Source organism: Pipistrellus kuhlii, unplaced genomic scaffold (assembly GCF_014108245.1).
Source record: "Pipistrellus kuhlii isolate mPipKuh1 unplaced genomic scaffold, mPipKuh1.p scaffold_m20_p_2, whole genome shotgun sequence".
Classification (NCBI taxonomy): domain Eukaryota; kingdom Metazoa; phylum Chordata; class Mammalia; order Chiroptera; family Vespertilionidae; genus Pipistrellus; species Pipistrellus kuhlii.
In genome coordinates this window covers 184488679-184511148 of record NW_023425515.1, presented here as the reverse complement: position 1 = coordinate 184511148, position 22470 = coordinate 184488679, and the positions used below count along the sequence as shown (strand labels likewise).

The 22470-nt window shown below is 36.2% G+C and overlaps 1 protein-coding gene across 25 annotated transcripts in view; it reads right to left on the bottom strand.

The window, feature by feature from the left end:
- Positions 1-22470, bottom strand: part of EIF4G3 (eukaryotic translation initiation factor 4 gamma 3) — a 242118-nt gene that overhangs the window by 98917 nt on the left and 120731 nt on the right. For 18 of the 25 annotated variants that reach the window (XM_045585085.1, XM_036445754.2, XM_036445739.2 and 15 more), the window contains 3 exons: positions 17539-17636; positions 14867-14989; positions 3531-3639 (listed from right to left, as the gene is read on the bottom strand). In XM_045585085.1, the coding sequence (XP_045441041.1) occupies positions 3531-3639; positions 14867-14989; positions 17539-17636 (330 nt within the window). The remainder of the gene's footprint in view (positions 1-3530; positions 3640-14866; positions 14990-17538; positions 17637-22470) is intronic. The other 7 variants (XM_045585086.1, XM_036445740.2, XM_036445748.2 and 4 more) reach the window with 1 other exon arrangement.

Sequence of the window (22470 nt, the reverse complement as noted above, 5' to 3'; positions counted from 1 at the left end):
CTGGGGTACAAATGATTATGTTCCTATTTTACAGATGGGGAAATTGGAAGATTTAGAAATTAAGTCATAGATTCAAGGTAATATAGTTAGCAAGTGCTAAAATCATATCCTTTCAGTTTAGAAAACAAAATGGTTTCTGAAAAAAGAGGTATTTAAGAGACTCAAAATGGTTGGAGACTTCAGAGTTAACATGGTAGATTTTATCCAGGGAAACCCTCAGAAATGATATTTCCATTAGATAGAAAAACCAATCTGATGACATTCTTGGAGATAATATACCAATCTTTGAAAATAGCATATTTTTATTTATTTATTTATTTAAAATATCTTTTATTGATTTTTTACAGAGAGGAAGGGAGAGAGATAGAGAGCTAGAAACGTCGATGAGAGAGAAACATCGACCAGCTGCCTCTTGCACACCCCTTACCGGGGATATGCCCGCAACCACTGTACATGCCCTTGACCGGAATCGAACCTGGGACCTTTCAGTCCGCAGACCGACGCTCTATCACTGAGCCAAACCAGTTTTGGCGAAAACAGCATATTTCATATCCTACTTTAATTTCAAAAGAACATTTTTCAATTTTAAAAAATACTTTCTGAAGCCCGAGCTAGGTGGCTCATCATTTAAAGTATCATCCCATGCAATGGTTGTGGGTTCACTTCCCAGTCAGGGCACACCTATGCTGCAGTTTCAATCCCAGTTGGGGTACATCTGAGAGGCAACTCTTTCACATCTATGTTTCTCTTTCTAAAATCTACAAAACATATAATCGTGTGAGTATTAAAAATTTTTTTTTTCGAAAAAAGAATGAGCCCTTTCTAATGTTATCCGAATTAAAAAAATTTAGATTTATAATAAAACAACTCCTTGCTCTAGCCAATTTTGCTCAAAGATAGAGCATTGGCCTGTGGACTGAAGGGTCCTAGGTTCGATTCCAATAAAGAGCACATGCCTGGGTTATAGGCTTGATCCCCATTAATAACTCAATGCAGGAGGCAACCGATTCAATGATTCTCATCATTAATGTTTCTATCCCTCTCTCTCTCCTCTCCCTTTCTCTCTGAAATAGATAAACTATATATACATATCCCTTTGCACTCCGCTGTCCCCTCTCAGGGGACATCAGATTTCTAGCATATCATTCAGATGTCCCTTCTCAGGGGAGATTGCAGTTTATTAGTGATTACGGGGAATTGAGTTTCCACCGCAAAATAGCGTCGAGCAGCTGGTAGCCAATGTCCAGAATGGTTCGGAGTGCAAAGGGATATATATATATATATATATATATATATATTTATTTATTTATTTATTTATTTATTTTTTTTTTTTTTTAAGTATTCCTTCAACTCTGACCAGTGTGACTCAGTTGGTAGGGCATTGTCCCATGTACTCAAAGGTTTCCCATTAGATTCCCATTAGGGGATGTGATAGAAGGCAGCTGATGGATGTTTCCCTCTCACATGGATGTTTCTCTCTCCCTCTCCCTCTGTCTCCTCCTTTACCCTTCAATCTATTAAAAATCAATTAAAATATTAAAAAGAAATAAATAATAAAAAATACTCCTTCAAAAACTATTCTATATATTGGCAAGCTATTGGTAAAATTTCAAAAAGAAAATTATAACTACTACTGAGTTTTCGGAAAGATAGTTAACACGAAGAGGAAGACAGTAGTAGTCCCAAAAAATTACTTACCAGCTCTATGAATGTACTTGAAATAAAAGTGTTTTCCTTTTCATTAAGGTAATCTGAAATACTTTCCAATTCACCCATATCAATATCATAAGTCAATTTAAAATGTTGATTTTTATTATTCAAATTTCCATAAACCATAAAAAACAGAGGAAACCAAGAATTCTGCATTCTTTCTTCTGAAAATCAAGGGCTACCTGAGATAAAACGCAAGTGTCTAACAACTAAAAATCTTAGCAGGTCAGAGCTATCATCATCAAGGAATATTGTGAACTCTTTAGCATGGCCCAACTATGGAGAGAGTCTGCATAGAGAATATATTTTAAGGCTTTTTTGCTTAGTAAGTATTCAGTATGTTTAGAATAATTCTAACTAGCAAAAGGATTATAACTGCAAAAGTAAAGTGCCGTATTTTTCGGACCATAAGACGCAGGGACTTTTCCCCCCACAGAAGTGGGGGGGAAAAGTCCCTGCGTCTTATGGTCCAAATATAGCCTACACATATACTTTTAAAAAAAAGTTTTTTTTACTTGCCCGGCTCTGTGTGGTCTCTGTGTGCTTGCCCGGCTCTAAAATGGTTCTAAATGCTGCTGTTTACTTTACAGGGTTGATTACATGTGTTTATGACTGTGATGTTGGGTTTTAATGCACATTAAATATTTTAGGACACTATTTGTTTCAGAATCTTTTTTTCTTCATTTCCCTTCTCTAAAAACTGGTGCGTCTTATGGTCCAGAGCGTCTTATGGTCCGAAAAATACGGTAGTAGTTTGGAAGGGAATAACTTGAAAATTATTCTCCACTCAGAATGAAAGCATTCTAAATTTTGCCTGAAAACTGCATTATCATTGGGAGTAGGAAGTGGTTTTCCTCAATACCTATGAATCGCATTCCTGAACGGTAAATAGCTTTAATATTTAAAAATTTAGTTTTAAGTATGCAGGAGTTTCTAATCGGAAAAATGCTCAAAGAAGTATTTGACAGTGCAACTTTTAGAAGCATGCCAGATTATCTATCTAGCTTTTGGGCTAAAATGATCTTATAAAACAAATATAACACAGAACTTATTTTAGCTAAAGTCAATCTAAATCCAATGAGGCATCAAAGAGAGATTGTAATATTCCACTTTCTGAAGTGAGATTTTCCTTAATATTTTCTATTATAAATCCAAAGGGATTTATTTATTTCAACCAACATTTGGCACTCCATGTTCCTAGTCAATAGGAATAGAGACCTTAGTGACCCCTGCCTCGTAGTTGGCTGTAACGTAAGCACATCTCCAACGCTAGGCTTGTCCCCACAACAACCCTGTGAGGTGGGTCCTTATTCCGTTCTGTAGGTGAAGGAGCTAAGACACTGCACAATGACCAATGAGACCAAACTGCTAGTGCACGCTGGGGTCAGTGTTTGAACTCAGTACTCTCCCCAATTAAGGCCATAAGAGCCAAATTTATAAGAAGCAGCATTTTGTTTTTAGAATTGAGGGACACACAAGGACATGCTGAATACATAAATAAAACTGTGTTCTTCTTGTAAAGCAATACATGCTTTGATTTATTCTCCCAACCTTGTTGCAGAAAAAGTTTAAGGCAGTTAAACTTTTATAAATATATACTGACATTGAGGTACTAAGAAATGTAGAAAAAATTTTAATAATGACCCCTACTTTACTTTCTTAGACGCTGAACACTATGATTTTCAAACTCAAAGTTTTGTTTAAAAGTGGGTATCTAAATAATCCTTACATGTTTTATTCTCACTCTTTAATGCTAAGGGTAGTATATTAATATAAAAAGAGACTAAGGATAAGAGGGAGGAAAACAGTCATACACAAACCTTGCTTCTGGTCGCTAGTTGCAGTGACAGGGGTGCTGGCAGCAAGATGAGCGCTCTCCACAGTCCCATAAACCACAGGGCTGTGCTCGGGGACCTGGCTGGGCAGCTGCTGGGATTTGAAGTACAAAAAAGGGTGACAATGAGCGTGCGAACATAAAACCAGCAATATGGAACCCACGCCATGTGGGGAAGACAGTGGGACAGGAGATCACAAAATTAAAAAAAAAAAAAAAAAAAAAAAAGCAAGGAAAAAATACATAGGCCAGTTTAATAAATTCAAAAGTATATGGGAGGATGGGGAAGGAAAGGAAAGAGGCATCAGGAAGGGGGGAAGGAAAAGAGATGATTACTATTAACCACAGCAAGAGAAGACAGCACAACAATCATTAGTATAATGCATTCTGCAGTGTTCCTTCTAAAGAGAAAGAGACTTTCAACCTGACAATAGAGGTCACATCTGAGAAGGATTTTAACAGCCTTCCAGTCAAAGACCAATGGGGTTTTGGTCAATTTCACTTATAAACTACCTAGCAACATAGTTCATCTGCAAAAAGCAGGACAAAGCAAGATGGGTTTTAAAACCAGTTACTGGTTCAAAAAAACAATACTGAGGGGTGATCCCTGTCACTTGTCCATATTATCACATAGATAAAATGCAACTGCAAAGTCTCTAAAGGCACTTTCACCTGAAAAATCTCTTTAGCTTCTGAGCCAAGGATGATATCTTTCACAGTCAGAAATCTGACTAAAAATATCTTAGCGGGTATTTTTATTTTCACTCAGCCAGTATACTGAAATAAAAAGTGCCTATCAAAATCCTAGCAGAATAGGTTGAAAAAATTGCAGCCATTGTTCAACTTAGAGGGAACAAGAATTACACACGAAAGGACACGGACAGTCATTCCACATCACATTCCAGGCAGGTATTTATTCTGGATTTGAAGTTTGCAAAAGCCACAAAACAAAGCAGTGTCTCTCCTCGGAGATCTAAGGTCAAATTTTTTATAGACACAGCCTCCGACATTGAATTCCATCAGTGCTATCAGAGCAGAGCTCCCTGCATCATTCTGACTTGCTTTTTGTTGTTTTGGATTTTTTGGGTAGGTGGGATTTAGGTATAGGGGATTTGGGGTTGATAGGGACACTTAAAAGTGAGAGTTAATAACATTTTCAAGTGAGTTAAGTCTCACGTACAGTGGGAATATAAAATAAAGTATTTCTGTTTAGACTTATTTATTTTATATTACAGATAGTAAGGGGGGAAATACTATTTCACCTATTCATGAGATTATGAAACTGCTTATATTCACAATTACTTATAAATGGACTGCTAAAATTATATTTCCACATATAAAAATATAAAATTATATTTCCACATATAAAAAATGAAGTTACTATTTCACTTTGAATCATGGCCAAATAAATGAATAGTAGAGCCATGATTAATTTTCTTTGAATCTTTAGTTTCAGTGGGGGAGGGGGACTATATTACTAAAATTCAAAAATTAGAAAGGCTTCATGAAAATACAAACTCAGTTCAATTCTTTGGCTGAAAATAGTTCCAGAACAACGGAAAGATTCTGTTACTTAGCATTTATTAAACAGTTATCCACATCCCAAGAAAGAAAGAACTGTAAAATGTGTCATTTACCTGAAAGGAAGATAATATTAACTACTCCAATTGCCTAGGAAATTAATATCCCCCCGGAAAAAAAGGGGGGGGGGGATAATTGCTAAAAGTAGGTCACCAAAATAACATCCATAGATAAAGTCAGACGTTTAAGACAATAAAAGGATCATGATACCTATACATATAGATTAGTGAGTTTTTCAATCTAAGATTAAAAATACCTTCAATCATATTAGAGGCAACTGCACAGACATTTTTAAATTAACAAAGTCTTGGGAAGATCTTATACATAAAGCATTTATAAGGAAGGAATGAGATAACATGGTAGAAAAGTACTTCCATTTCCTTAACTGTAAAATGAAAAGGAACTAAAAATCATTTGAACTTTTGACATTTTCTAAGTCTCTGATAGTACCAAAAAAATAGCATATTAACATAATATATAATTCAATACTTTAATCTTGTTTTAGAGTGTTTTTATTTATGATAATCTCAAACTGTATCTTAACCTCTCATTTATTTCTTCTCTCCTAATAACTATAGTCTGTTACAAAGAAGTTCCTCATCTTTCCAAAGCACAAATAATCATGGTTTATTTTAACTAACTTATAAATCAGAAAACACACTGGATATTGTGACTCAAAACATCACATTGAAAAAAAATCACATCTAATGCTGTATGAATTTTGATCCCTATAAGGAAATGAAGCTTTTGGGTAGCTAGAGAACTTGGGTATATGATCTACACTGCTGAGAATATTTTAAGGAATTTCAAAATCACTACACTTCAGTCACTTTCATTATTGGTGGATATGAAAATTGATAAAAATGATTCTGGAAGGGAAGTTGGTATAAAAATATAAAATAAGTCAATAAAGATGATCAGGAAGTCAGAGTTAAAAAGTCTGATTGGCAGAAAAAAAACAACGAATTCCCATTTTGATAAAGGAACTTAAAAGTATACCAAGATATTAGATATCTGATAATATCCAATAAATGAATTTCCTTTATGAATTCTACTTGAGAATCTATTCTGTTAAAGGTTTATCTGTTAAATTTGAAGTACTGGCCTTTAAGAGATAATGGTAGATTTGGGGCCGAATATTGTAGGAATTAACGTTTTAAACAGAATGTTTACCAACAGGTGAAACAGGCAACAAAATCTTGAATTGTCCTGAAGTATTTTTTGTATAATTTAAAGTTCATTTCCTTTTATATAGCCTATCCAATTTCTACTCAGAGGCCAACTTCTTTACTATCTACTTTAATGTTGTACATGACAGGATGCGAAAATACAGAGGTAACTATAGATAGGGAGTCACCAAACCATGGTCCAGGGAACACGAATCTGCTTTTGAACTGCCCGTGAAACAAGAACATTTTACATTTTTTAAAAGTTGGTGAAAAAACAATCAAAGAACAGTATTAATTGACACATGAAAATTACAGGAAACTTAAAATTATAGTGTCCATAAAGTTTTATTGAAACAGCCATTCATTTACATATTGTATACGGCCTCTTTCATGCTACAATGACAGCGATGAAAGAAACGAAGGCTGCAAAGCTGAAAATCCTTACTATCTGGTCTTTTACAGAGAATGTTTGCTAACTCCTATAATTTACTGAAAGAAAGCCCGAAACTCCAAATAGTATATAAATATTAGCAAGACTCTGAGATAATTTACTGTTATCTTAAGAAGCAGTTTGAATGTTTCACATTTCATTACTAGGTATACAGCTGACCCTGGGTATCGCTGGGGATTGGTTCCCGGAGCTCCATGAATACCAAAACCTGGGGATGCTCAAATGCCTTCTACACAATGATGTGGTATTTGCATAGAACCAACCCACATCCACCTGCGTATTTTACAACCTCTCTAGATTACTTACAATAGTCCTGCAATGTAAATGCTATGCAAACAGTTGCCACACTGTATTGTTTACAGAATAATGACAAAAAGTGTACATGTTCAGTTTAGACACAATGATCATAGGCCTAAATACATAGCACATGTCAGCAACAATTGTAACTTTTTTCTCTAAATATTTTGAAACTAAAGTTGATTGCCTCTGGCCATGCATACAATAAGCCGACTCTAATTGATTTTTCAAAGTTCCATTCAATGATTTTAAAATAATCCTTGAACAAATACCTCTTGTTTAACATATAAATCCTGAGAACAACCAAGCATAGCACCTACTGAGAAACACTATGAGGATTAAGAAGTAAAATAACAATAAATGACTCCAGAAAAAAGGACCAAAACATGCTTCTTTACTAAGTCGGGGAGAATTCTCCCAGTTCATTCATTAGAAAGATGTGCATGTGTTTACCATGTACAAAACATTAAGAACCCCATGGTTACTAAAACAAAAATCCTTGATTTCATGGAGCTTATATTTTATTAAGAAAAACATATTAAAGGATAAACAGTATACATATAATATTGCTCAGCCGTAAAAAGAACAAATTTTGCCATTTGTGACAAAATGGATGAACCTACAGGGTATTACACTGAATAAAATAAGTCAAACAAAGATTGTATGGTCGCACTTATATGAGGAATCTTAAAAACAAACAAAACGAAGCTCATTGTCAAGAACAGATTGATGGTTGCCAAAGGCAGGTGGGTGAAATGGGTAAAGAGTTTAAAGGCACAAACATCCAATTATAAAATAAGCAGGACATAGGGATGTAATATACAGTATGATTATCCTATATAACAAAAGGCTAATATGCAAATCGACCAAATGGTGAAATGACCAGTCGCTATGACACGCTCTGACCACCAGGGGGGCAGATGTTCAACGCAGAAGCTGTCCCTGGTGGTCAGTGAGCTCCCACAGGAGGAGTGCCACGCAGCCAGAAGCTGGGCTCACAGCTGGTGAGTGCAGTGGTAGTGGCGGAAGCCTCTCCTGCCTCCGCAGCAGTGCTAAGGATGTCCAACTGTTTTGGGCCTAAACCATCAGTTGGACATCCCCCGAGGGCTCCTGGACTGCTAGAAGGCACAGGCTGGGCTGAGGGACACCCCAGCCCCCAGTGCATAAATTTTGTGCACCAGGCCTCTAGTATTGTATTTAATCATAGTGTTATAGTGCACATTTGAAAGTAGCTAAGAGAGTAGATATCAAAAGAAAAGAAACTTTTAAAAGAGACTTTTTGTAACTGTGTATGGTTGATGGATATTAACTAGACTTATTCTGGTGATCATTTTGCAATATACTGAAGTCTATAAATCCTTTTATATGCATGAAACTAAAATAATGTTATATGTCAATTAAACTGCAATAAAAATAAAATAAAAAAATAGAGGAGAGGCAAGACGGAAACAAGGAGATGATTAAAGGAAGTTACTGTTGTCCAGGGGAGAGATCAAAGTGGCTTAGAATACAATAGCAGTGAATGTGGTAAAGAATGAGTTGGATAGGACTTGCAGATATAATGGTTATAGAATGAAATAGAAAGAGGATTTAAAAATGACTTCTCACACAAAGCCACTCTATCCACACAGGGAAGCAGCCAAATGCGGAGACAAAGAAACAGGTCACAAATGAAAAAAATGGAGAAAGGCAAACAACTGGATATAGAGTTCAAAACCATGGTTATAAAGTTTTTCAAGAATTTTCTAAAAGAGGCCGATAAATTTAGTGAGACACTCAAAGATATGGAAAAGGACCAACTAGAAATTAGGTATACACTTACTAAAATAAAAAGTAATATACAGAGATCCAACAGCAGAATCACAAGAATCAAGTCAAAGATATGAAATACAAAGAAGTAAAAAACACCCAACCAGAAAAGCAAAAAGAAAAAAAAATCCAAAAATATGAAGATAGTGTAAGGAGCCTCTGGGACAACTTCAAGCTTACCAACATCTGAATTATGGGGGAGCCAGAAGAAGATACTGAAAACCTATTTGAAGAAATAATGACAGAAAACTTTCCCTACCTGGTGAAAGAAATAGACTTACAAGTCCAGGAAGCATACAGAACCCCAAACAAAAGGAATCCAAAGAGGACCACACCAAGACACATCATAATTAAAATGCCAAGAGCAAATGACAAAGAGAGACTATTAAAAGCAGCAAGAGCCGAAACCAGCATTGCTCAGTGGATAGAGCGTTGGCCTGCGGACTGAAAGGTCCCAGGTTCGATTCTGGTCAAGCGCATTGCGGGCACCTCCCCAGTGGGGGGTGTGTAGGAGGCAGCTGATCGATGTTTCTCTCTTATTGATGTTTCTAACTCTCTATCCCTTTCTCTTCCTCTCTGTAAAAAATCAATAAAATATATTTAAAAAAATAAAAACAGCAAGAGAAAAAACAGTTAGTTACCTACAAGGGAGCACCCATGTGACTGTTAAGTGATTTTTCTCAACAGAAACTAGGCAGGCCAGAAGGAAATGGCAAGAAATATTCAAAGTGATGAATAGCAAGAACCTTCAACCAAGATTACTCTACCTAGCAAAGCTATCATTCAGAATTCAAGGTCAGATAAAGAGCTTCACAGATTTAAAAAAAAAAAAAAAAAAGCTAAAGGAGTTCATCCCCGCCAAACCAATATTATATGAAATGCTGGAAGAAGAAAACGTTAAAGAAAAAAATTATGAACAACAAATACTTTTCTGTCAACAAGTGAATCTACAAATCAAGTGAATAAAAAATCTGATGAACAGAATAAGTTGGTGAATATAGTAGTATTGGGGGCATAGAAAGGGAGTGGGCTGATAATTCGTGGGGGAGAGGGGTGTGGGTGGTGGGGAAGAGACTGGACCAAAATCTTACACCTATGGATGAGGACCAAGGGGGGGTGGTGTGTGAGTAGAGGGGGATTTTACAATACTTGTGATCCCCTACAACTATAATCATGGTTACAAGATTATTACAAGCTGCAATGTTCAGTGTATGACTTGTAGTAAGTGGTAAGGGAAGAATTTTGCTGTCCATGCAAAAATTTGAGTCACACTTTCTTTATAATTAGGATTAAGACTTAGAGTATCTAAGGTAAAATAATACTGCTATCTATACTAATAAGAAGAATATGCAAATTGTACAAGATGCTGTCACAGTTAAAGTAACGACCAAACAACTGAACAGCAGGCTGCGTGGGGTAACCAGGCCAGTGTGTGTGTGTGTGTGTGGGGGGGGGGGGGGGGGAGGAATGATTTATAAAAAACCTAGTACAAGTAAAAACAAAGAATCATTTAAAATACAATAAAATTTAATGTTATTAATTCTCATAAGTGGATCATTATTGGGATGCCAAAACAACTTAAAAAAAAATCGATCCCCTGGCTTCTAAAAGGAGAAACAGGCCAGGACCGGTTTGGCTCAGTGGATAGAGCGTCGGCCTGCGGACTGAAAGGTCCCAGGTTCGATTCCGGGCAAGGGCATGTACCTTGGTTGCGGTCACATCCCCAGTAGGGGGTGTGCAGGAGACAGCTGATCGATGATTCTCTCATCGATGTTTCTAACTCTCTATCCCTCTCTCTTCCTCTCTGTGAAAAACCAATAAAATATATTTAAAAAAATAAAAATAAAAAATAAATAAAAGGAGAAACAGTATCTCAAAAGCAACCTTATGTCAAATTTTGTTTTCTTGTTTAAGGAATGGAGAACATTATTTTTATTAAAAATTCAAGACAATACCCTGTTGGAGACAGACCTGATGAAATCAACAACCCTATTCTCCAATTCTTTAAAGTTTCCAGGTATCAAATTTATAAGAAGCTCTTCAAAAATCTGAGAACCTGTTGACTTTGAATTTTCCCAAATGACAGGAGAAGCTAAGATGTGCCAGCAATCAAGAGTTTCCAACCTTTTCTCTGTCCCTACACCCTATGGCATAGGACATTCTCCCAAGTTATAATTGTGTTTCACTGTAAGAGTAATTCTTAACATAAATAATCTTAACAGAAAAGAAAAAAGAACCAAAGGGTGTAGGGAGAGAAAGAAAGGTAGATAGTTCATTAAAAAAACTAAGTGGTTTTATATATAGGACCATCCTTTTGGAAGCAGACAATTTTGGAAGCCTTGGCATCATGTACCTATTTTTACCCTACAGGGTTCCATAGCAACTTTCAGACAGCTAGCACATTTGTTAACATAGAAATATTCTTTGTGCCTAATTGCTAACAACAGATATATAACTGAGAGATTTTTATGCTGATGAAAAGTAAGCAAAAATTTCCCCTTCTTTCTCACTTTAATATTTGAGCTAAAAGGGAACTCTGAGATTACATAGTACAATCACATTATACAAATGAAAAAAAATAGGGGTTTAAGGAGTTTGATGTTCTGGCCCAAGGTTATAAATCTCAGTGACAGAGTGGAGACCAGCTCTATGATGTCCATCCAGGCATCAACCACTGTCTGTGATCATCTTTATGGGCACATGTATACATATACAATATGTATATTTTTTAATATATTTGAGATACAAAATCTCCAGGAATTATTCTATAGCGCATTTTAAAAACTAAGGAAACAGGACAATTTCAAAATCTTTAGGGCAAAGCAGCAGCAGAGCAGCAAAAATCTGTTTCCTCACATACACCCAATACAGTTTCCCTCAATTAACTCTTCTTAGCTTGCATGCTTGCCAAAATCAAATTCATTATCCACTTCTTTAAACATCCTCATGTATACTCCTTGCTGTGTGTTACTCTATAAATCTAGGCACCTCAGCTTGAAGACATCTCTGACCCCTCCATCTCTCTTACATCTAGGGGAACCATGCATCCCTATTTACCTGGACAGTACAGTTTTATGTCTGTTATCCCAGCAAAATGATAAATAGCATTCCCATTTATTTCTAAAATAGTCCTAATTTAGATGATACATTATTTGGTCACCTTTTTTTTTTATAATCCCTACTTAGTAACCGATTGCTGAATATTTCTCTAATTGGCTTCCACTCTTTCAACTGACTTTCTAATTTATCACCTGAAATGACAAGTTTCCTTTCATCCGATTTCCCATCTCCATGTGCTTTTGTATACGATGTCCCTCTGCCTAACTACCTTCTCTCTTTCCATGTGGTGAATACCAATCTGGGAACTGAGATTAAATGGCATCTCTGCTATGAAGCTCCCAGACTCTTCCAGTCATTCTCTGTGCCTCCTAAAATAACAATAATTGCAATATTGCTAACAGGTAGTATTTACCGAATGCTCATTATGCCCTTAGCTTGCAATTTTAAGTATTTGATCTCATTTAACCCTTATAATAACTGTATAGGACAGCTTTTGTTTTCCTCATTTTTTAAAACTGTCTCTTTTGCAGTCTTACTAATTATAATTAGGCCAAAACTGGTAAACTAGCAGCTATTAACTTAAACCCAATTGGTTTTGGATTTAAACCCTTTGTATAAACCCTTTGACTTACACAGTGCTATTTGTTAGTAGAATTAATAGCTAACATTTAAAAGTTGTAGATTTTTTACATAAACAGAGATTCCTAGCATCTTTGGAAAGACTGAGTCAACACTTTCACAAGTATAATAACTAGGCAGTAATGACCGCCTTTCTCAGTAAACAGGGATTGTCCTCTTACCCTACATGCACCACTCTCGATATATTTCTAGTGTGTATGTGTCTGTTAAAAAGCTATTTGTTCATTTTATGAATTTCATACATTTGAAAAGACAACAGATTGGTAGCTGAATTAAATTGCAAGTTAACTAATAAAATAAACGGATGCTTCATGACAACATCACACCTCAAAAACTACTACCAACATTATAATTATTGACTGATGGCCTTTATCAAATAAAATATACATTTACTGTGCTTTATGATTACACAAACACATATACTTGTATTCAGGCCTATGGTCACTGGGGAAAGAAAGAGCAAAAGGATTTCTGTGGCTAAGGACAGAGGGATAACAGAAAAACATACCAACCCCACAGGGAATTAAAATGCAAGATATACTAACAAATGTTCAAATTGAAAATTTAAAGAGAAATCAACAAAAGGTTGTCAACTATAAGGCTAAACAGTAATAATATTTTAATAAATGTAGGAAAATACAGATCAAAATTTAACGACCTTGAATAACCAATGCTAAATTTTTGCTGTAGTATGCCCCTACCTAACAGAGCACATAAGGAGATAATTTAAATGTGTAAATGCTACTTGTCCCGTGTTTACTTCCAGAGACAACTTTAAATATAAGGTCGCCTTGATCATTCCAGACTTGAAATATCCCTGGAGAAATAATGGGAAATGGTTAAAAGTCCTATTAACAAACATTAATATGACCTTACAATTCACATATCTAGATGGTTATATATTACACTTACTTAGAGGATGGAAGATTAAGACAAATGTCAGCCAGCGACTACCATCATTTACAAGCAAAACATATCATCACACAAAGGCCCAAGTGTTAGACTTTAATAAAAATTCACAGATTTTCAAGGATCTTTAAACATGGACAGGTATTTGTCCTTCCTGCGTTGCCCTCCCCCCATAAAGATGGCATTTTATTTATTCTTTTTTGTGGAAATTACTGGGGTGACACTGGATAATAAAATTATATAGGTTTCAGATATACAATTCTATTAATACATTCTCTGTATATTGTATTGGGTATTCACCACCCCAAATCAAGTCTCCTTCCATCACTATATATTCTCCTCCTAAACACCAACTTTCCCTTTGGTGGTAATCGTTTTTTTGTCTGGGCCTATGGGTTTTTTGCTTAATCCCATATATTCATGGATTTAATTATTAAGAAAGTTTTAAAGAACTTTTAAAACCTATGCTACTAAAGTTAATAGCCTATCATTCTTAATGCATTACATTTGATTATCCATATCACTTGTAGTAAACTGGGCTCTGAGGAATACCTCACCTCACCACAACGTGGGGGAGCAAGCAGCCTCTTACTCCTAATAACTTTGGTTTTATGTTTTTACATGCTGGGCTTTCACTTTAGATATTCTGAACATCTGAAAATCACGCATGTCCTCTGACTAGTTTTAACGAAATTTATTAGTAACCCAGTGAGGAAAACAAAATCCTGTCAAAGTTGGGAATTCCATTCGCTATTGAAGTTTACTAAGCTCTGGCTCTTCCCAAGTTGTCTTGATTTCTAACAGCAAGACAGTGAACTCTTAAGACCATCATAGCCACTTCTGCAACAGGAACAAAAAGGTGCTTGAACTAACGTAATTTACTCATAACCTCTGCAAATAATTTAAAAAGACCCCTCCACTAAAGAATCCCATTTATGTAGTACTAAAAGGTAAGAGCTGTGCCTATAATACATCTAACTATGCTCTGAGTAACACAGATAATCATCTCAAGCAATACCATTCAGTACAAATGTTTAAGTTCTCAACTTTACAGTTTGCATTAATGTAGTGGCACCGCTAAATTCTTAAGGCTCCATATTAAAACAAAATACTCATTTAATGATGAAGTTTAAAAGCAGCTCCTTTTTTAGTAGCAATAGGAAAATTGGCAGCAGCTATGCTCTGAATGTGAAGATAATACACAGAAATATTCTCAATAAAAATCTGTAGTTACTGTATAACAATTTGTAAAGAGAAAAAATATGTCTGTTTAAATATCATTTAGATATTCGAGGCTATGAGACAACTGATGGAAATGGAAAGTACAGAAAGCAGCTATAGGAAAATTTCAGTTGAGGTTAGTGAACAAATACATACCATTATCCATCATGGCTTACTCCAACTTACCTGGGGAGGAGTAGGTGTGGATGAGGGTCTCCCGATGGGTGGAGTAGGATTTCTGCTGCCACCTCCAGACATAATCTCCTCTGTTATATCTTTACCTCCCTGGTTTGGATCCCTAATTCTTATCTATAAGATTACAAAAAGACATCATATTTACAGATAGGGTGTCTCTGTAGTAGATTTACAGGCAGATAATGTATTATAGGTGCAAAACTGAAAAGCTGGTCAAATATCAAAGTTGATAATCACAATATTTGATTTTATTTCAATCACAGAACTATATGGGGTCACTCAGAGAAATGTAGGCCATTTGCTCTGACATGAACTAATTAAATAACAAACTAACTGAGACTTAGTTGGCTGAATTTCTAGGCCAAATAAGCAAAGTATTAACATTTATCTTGTAAGCAGTGCCAAATGAGTGATGTTAAAAAAGATAAGATCCATAGAATAGTTTTAAATTATGGAACTTACTCTGTACAACAAAGTTTTAAAGGCTTTAAATGGTTCTCTAACAAAATGATAAATGTACATATCCAAGAACTCAGAAATAGGAACTTATGTTGTAGATAACCTTATATATCGTACTAGATATATATGTACTAGACCTAATATGTACTAGAGACCCAGTGCATGGACTCATGCACCAGTGGGGTCCTTCAGCCTGGCCTGCGCCCTCTCACAATCAGAGACCAATCCAGGACCCCTCAGGGGATGTAGCAATGCACAAAGCAGCAGATAGTTGGGAAGGAGCCCAAGCCCGGCTCCTGCTCATCCTCACCCTGCTGCACCTGCTGGCACCGCTGCTCAGTAGCACTGCTGCAGGCGCCCTTGCCAGCTGTGAGCCTGGTGTCTGGTGCTCCCCAGTCCAGACACCTGCTGTGGGAGTGCACTGACCAGCAGGGGGCAGCTCCTGCGCTGAGTATCTTCCCCCTGGTGGTCAGTATGCATCATAGCAACCGGTCGTTCAATTGCTTAGGCTTTTATATATAGATGTAAGGATTCCTGCAATGCTATTTTTTTGCTGCAGACAGAAATATCTTACAGGCTGATGAACACAGTAGTTAAGAAATTATGCCATTTCCTTTCAGTTAAATACCAAATAGCCAGTTGAAAGAATGAGACTGATCTACATGTACTGATATGGAATGAACATCTAGATGTATTGGTAAGTGAAAAGAGGCAAAATGCAGAACAATGTTTATGGCCTTGTTTTAACTTTTTAAGACTACTTATGCTTATATAGATGTGAGTAGACACTGGTTCTACAATAGTGTTGGAGTACCTGGTCTAGGACGTCAATCCCCAAAACTGCTAAGATATACAGGTTTGTCATTACCTCCAGTGCTTAATGACGGTAGCCCTGGCTTACTGAAAATTTCAAAAAAAATTCACTAATAAAACCATCTGGATCTCAAAGCTTTTTTGAAAGTAGTTTCTTCAGTAAGATTATGAATATCAGCTATGTCTTTCAGGTTTGAAAGCTTGTTTCAAATTCAGTTTTAAGTATTGCTTCTAATTCACCTTCTATTTTCTTCTTCAGTAACAACTACTATTCCTATCCCCCATTTTCATTGTCTGCTTTATTAATTTTCCTGCATTCTGAAAGTGTTCTTCAAGTCCAACATCTACTATGCTGTTTCAACATTTTCAAAGCATAGTTTCTCAACTTTAGTGTCATCATATACGGGCATGTCCTTTTATTTTGTAAATTTGTTTATGATAATAAAGAACCAAAGTTTTGAACTTCACTACTCTTTATTAAATGAGAGTATTTTCAAGAATATTGCTATGATGCTATGTCCATCTATCTTAACCATATAAATGGGGGAGTCCTTAATAAACATCACCCATTTTGGGTGATCTGATAAAAGATTGCAAGTCACTCTTCTACAAAATGTTCTGCGAAGTGAATTTTTTTTCTTACGCATACATTCACATTTTTAAATTTAAAGTTTTTATTATTGACACTCTTGCAGATGTTCCCCCATTCCCACTCCTTTGCCCATCTCTCCCTAACCCCCTCTCTTTGCTCATCCCACACTATCTGTCTGTGTCCTCAGGCTATGCATATATGTCCTTTAACTAATCCCTTCACCTTCCTTTATGGAATGTACATTTTATGACTCTACTCTAATTCTCTTGGGCCTGCCTTACTAGACAGAGGCAAAGCCGCTATAACTTACTAAAAACAATTAGAATACATTTTCTAAATTCTGCTTTCTGTTTCTTAAAATAAATATCTTCCACAGGAAAGATTTTTCTTGTTGACCTTAACATTTTGCTCATTTTATCTTGTGCTATTTTTTCCGATCAGTTCATACTTGAATGTGGAGAAGACTATGACAACAGTTTAAGGACAATCAGGATGTGACAACTGACCTCAAATTCCTCCCATTTAGTGAGACCTTAGCAGACTAAATCCTCCCAATTCTGAAGCTGGAGGGCATGTTGTCACTTCACATACCTAGCTTGGTGCCTGTTGGGAACTGATAATAAGCAAGTGCTACTTGCAACTTCTAGTTAAATGCCCTTCTATTGGTGAGGATATAAAAGAAGAATAAATGGCAGTCATTTGTGAACAAAGATGAATAATGATTACAACTGTGAGTAACTTATTTAACAAGTGAATGGACATTCAATTTAAAATAAGACAAATTAATAAGATCTCTTACTGTTTTTTTCTCTCTCTTGGCTGGAGGGGGCTGCTGCTGGGTAGCCACTATGATAGGTGCTGACTGATACACTGGCTGACTTGGATAAAAAGGTGTTCCTAAAGAATCAGAAAAGAATGAAGGAAGTATTCAGTTATTTTGTCAATTGCTGTAAGACCATTAATGGCACCTTGCCACGGTACCAACAGTTTAATAAAGTAACAAAAACAAGCATTCTTATTCATCTTTTCCCACTAGCTAATGAAGTAGCCAAGAAATGATTTCCAAATACGCATAAACATCTCTTCTTTAGCATCTATATGAAAACAAATAACCATTCCCTGCTGACTACCACTAGTTACCTTTCCAAAACACTAATCGTACTATAGCACTGCTCTAAAAACTCTATTCTGGAGGCCCATTATCCCCAACAGTGATTTTCAGCAAGGTTTTAAGAGTGTGTTTTATATGTGGGTTTGATCAGCAACACTAGAATATTTTTGATCATCTTGGGGGTTTGGAGTTGTCTAATTCTTCTCCCTACTTATGGAGAACCACTGCCACAGAAAGCCAACATAAAGGCTTAGCAAATGTCCTATTTTTTTAACTCTCAAAATTTTGACTGTTCTTATAATTACTATTAAACCAGAGTGCTTAGAGTAAATGTGGTGATAAGGGGTCAGATATTTTGAAGTCGGAACCTACAAATTTGCTACTGTATTATAATATATGTGAATGTGACTGAGAAAGGGGTGTCAAAGAAAACTCTCAAGGTTTTTTTTTTTTTTGTCTTAGCAAAAGGAAGAATGAAAATGCTATATACTATATAATTTATTAACTTACTAAAATGAGGAATACTGGAGGAAAAGTAGAGGGGAGAAAAATCGAGGTTTAAGTTTGAACATGTAAATTTGAGATTCTTATTAGACCTTCAAAATGGAGGTATCAAGTAGGCAGGAAGAGATACAAGCCTGGAGTCAAAGAACAGGTATCATTTTGGAATCAGTATAATATGGACAACATTTAAACCATGAGGTCATAGGCATGAAGAAATCCCAGCAGAGGAGATGAAGAAGAAGAAAAAAAAACCAACGCAGTAGCTGAAATGAAGAAAATGGTTCGAGAATGGGGAAAGTATTTAACTATGTCAAATGGTGCTGAGGTAGCAACTAAGATTTAGCAAAGCAGAATTCACTGGTGAGCTTGGCAAAAGTTGTTTGGGTAAGGTTACTGGCATGCATCCTGATTAGGGTACATTCAACACTGAATTAGATAAAAGAAAATTAAAAAAAAGTGAGCAGAGACAGCTCTTTTGCTAAAACGTTTTGCTATGATGGGAATCAGAAAAACAAAAATATAGAGCAAAAAAAAACTTTATTTAAAAAAAAGAGCCTTAGTCGGTTTGGCTCAATGGATAGAGCGTTGGTCTGTGGACTGAAGGGTCCCAAGTTTGATTCCGGTCAAGGGCATGTTCCTTGGTTGCGGGCACATTCCCAATGGGGAGTGTCCAGCAGACAGCTGATCAATGTTTCTCTCTCATCGATGTTTCTGACTCTCTGTCCCTCTCCATTCCTCTCTATGAAAAAATCAATAATATATATATATATATATATATATATTTTTTTTTTTATTTTATTTTTTTTTTTTAAAGAAGGGAACAAAACAGTATACCTATAGGCTGATTGGACTAATCCAGCAGAGGGGGGGAAAATTGATAATGCAGAAAAACAAAGAAGTGAACTGCTAGAATAATAACCTTAAATGGGTACATGATGAAATCTAATGTACAAGTAGATTGGCCTTTGGTGGGGGGCATGAATAGTTGGATCAAGGTAACAAGAAGGAATGAAGTGTATATGGAAAGTAATTGATACAGGTAAAATCCTTGGTACTTGAGCAGTCAAATAATATCAGCTTTATTATTACTCTCATCACGTGACATCATCATCCCTATGCCCACCACTTTGCAGTACCAAAACTCTGCACGTATCAACCAAGCTTAGAGATTCAGATCTGGAAAATATATAATCAGAGGACATGACTGAGACTTCAATAAGTTCACTGTAAAATGACAAAAAACCATAGTCATCCTTTAGTGTTGAGTAAACTATTCCCAAAGGAGAGCTCAAATAAGCGATTTATGCTACTCTATTACATCACTAGCCCCAAAATGCAGAACACAAAATCCTAATATTGGTTTCAAATGCTGCAAGAGAAGCAATACAATCTGCTCACTTTCCCATATTTTTTAAGCTAAGTGAAATAGGATACAAAAGGTGAACCATCTCTTAAAAAGTCAGATTCTGCTAATGAAACATTTTTGAGTCAACATGACTGAGACAGAGGATTCCACACATTACACATGCAGTAAATACCAAATGATTAAACTTGGCAGATCAAGATAATCTCAATTTAGTAGGATAAAATACAAAACAAGAGTGAGAAGATGACAAAGGAGGAGAGAATGATATTGCAGAGTGAGAAAAAGGAGTGTATATTGGTTTGAAGCAAGGGAGAATGAGATCTTCTACTACTGTAAATTCTTTTTTGTTTTCCTTTTTCAACCTCACTACCACCACTAATCATACATAGCCCTTTGCTCCTAAACCTAATTTTTTCATCTTGGGCCATCACACCCTTAAGTTGGCTGGTAATGACTTTAATCTCCATGACATATTTTTCTGATATAACAGGCATCAAAATATTTAAGAAACACTGATGAGCCAAAACTGGTTTAGCTTAGTGGATAGAGTGTTGGCCTGCGGACTGAAAGGTCCCAGATTCGATTCCAGTCAAGGGCATGTACCTTGGTTGCAGGCATATCCCCAGTAGGGGGTATGCAGGAGGCAGCTGGTCAATGTTTCTCTCTCATCGATGTTTCTAGCTTTCTATCCCTCTCCCTTCCTCTCTGTAAAAAATCAATAAAATATATTTTTTTTAAAACAAACACTGAGAGCAAAACTGAAAAATAACATTGAAAAAATACTATTTCTGCATTATTTTTCCTCAACATTGCAGAAATACTGCAAGAATTATATTTTCTAAACAGAATTCTATAATTGTGGTTACTGAAATTCAGTGTGGGTACGAATATTCTTTTTTTTCTTTTAAATGTATTTTAATTGATTTCAGAGAGGAAGGGAGAGGGAGAATTAGAAACATCAATGATGAGAGAGAATCATTGATTGGCTTCCTCCAGCAACCTGGGCATTTGCCTTGGCCAGAAATTGAACTGTGAACTCCTGGTTCATAGGCTGACACTCAACCACTGATCCACATCGGTCAGGCTGTAAGAATATTCTTTGAAAATCACGGTTCAATATTTAAACCGAGTAGGGAAATAAAATGTTAGTGTGGTGAGTAAATTGCAAAGCTAAGGATAAAGAACTAAGTCTGGGGAAAATATTATCCAACTCACAAACCCCAGCAGTAGAGCTGGAAGGAACAAGTCTCAGATTTATTCCTGGCGTCCAGCCACAGGAAGGTCCCTCTGTCTCAGAAGAGAGGACTCCCTTTTCAGAACGTAGATCTAGGATCCCACCCCCAAACCTATTTTTAACTGGAACCCAAGGTTAGAACAGGAAAAGTGGTAGAGGAAAGGGAGGCATCAAGATCAGAATTGGAAATGGAAAGGTAAGAATAGAAGAGATTCCAAGAAGAGAAAATAGGAAGGGGAATGTCTATGGCTTCTAGACAGCAAGACCAGAACAGTTGCCCAAGGTGGTATAGCTGAAGGACCTATAATTTATGAGGTATTAGAAAAGAACTTTTAATTTGGAAAAAAGTATATTAACTAGTGACCAACTTTAAAATTAAAATACCTGCCAAGGAAATTAAGAAGAAAATAAGCAAATGGGACTACATCAAAATTAAAAGCTTCTGCACAGCAAAAGAAACCATCAACAAAACAATAAGAAAGCCCACTGCATGGGAGAACGTATTTGCCAATGTTAACTCTAATAAGGGTTTAATCTCCAAAATTTATAGGGAACTCCTACAACTTAACAAAAGGAAGATAAACAATCCAATCAAAATATGGGCAAAGGACCTAAATAATAGACACTTTTCAAAAGTAGATATAGGGAATGCCAAGAGACACATGAAAACATGTTCAAAGTCACTAATCATCTGAGAGATGCAAATCAAAATGACAATGAGGTACCATCTCACACCCATCAGAACAAATCAACAAACAACAAGTGCTGGCAAGGATGTGGAGAAAAAATAACCCTCGTGCACTGCTGGTGGGAATGTAGACTGGTGCAGCCAATGTAGAAAACAGTATGGACTTTCTTTAAGAAATTAAAAATGGAACTCCCCATCAGCCTAGTAATCCCACTTTTAGGACTACATCCCAAGAAATCAGAAACACCAATCAAAAAGAACATATGCACCCCTATGTTCATAGCAGCACAATTTACAATAACTAAGATTTGGAAACAGCCTAAGGGCACATCAGCAGATAAGTGGATTAGGAAACTGTGGTACATCTACACAATGGAACACTACACTGCTATAAAAAAGAAGGAATGTTTACCATTTACAACAGCATGGATGGACCTGGACAGCATTATGCTAAGTGAAATAAACCAGTCAGAGAAAAATAAATATCACATGATATCACTCATTTGTGGAATATGATGAATAGCATAGACTGATGAATAAAAATGGATCCAGAGACAGAGAAGCACCGAATAAACTATCAAACCTTAGAGAGAAGGTAGGGGAGAGAGTGGTAGGAGGGATGTAATAGAGCAGCCAAAGGACTTGTATGAATGATATTAGCATAACCAATGGACACAGACACTGGGGTGCTGGGGGCTTGTCCTGAGGGTGGGGGTGGCCAGGGAAGGGTCAATGGGGGGAAAAGTAATACTTTAAACAATAAAGAAATTTTAAAAATACATATCTGCCAAAATATTATAACCTCAAGGCATGAGCTCTTTGCAACAG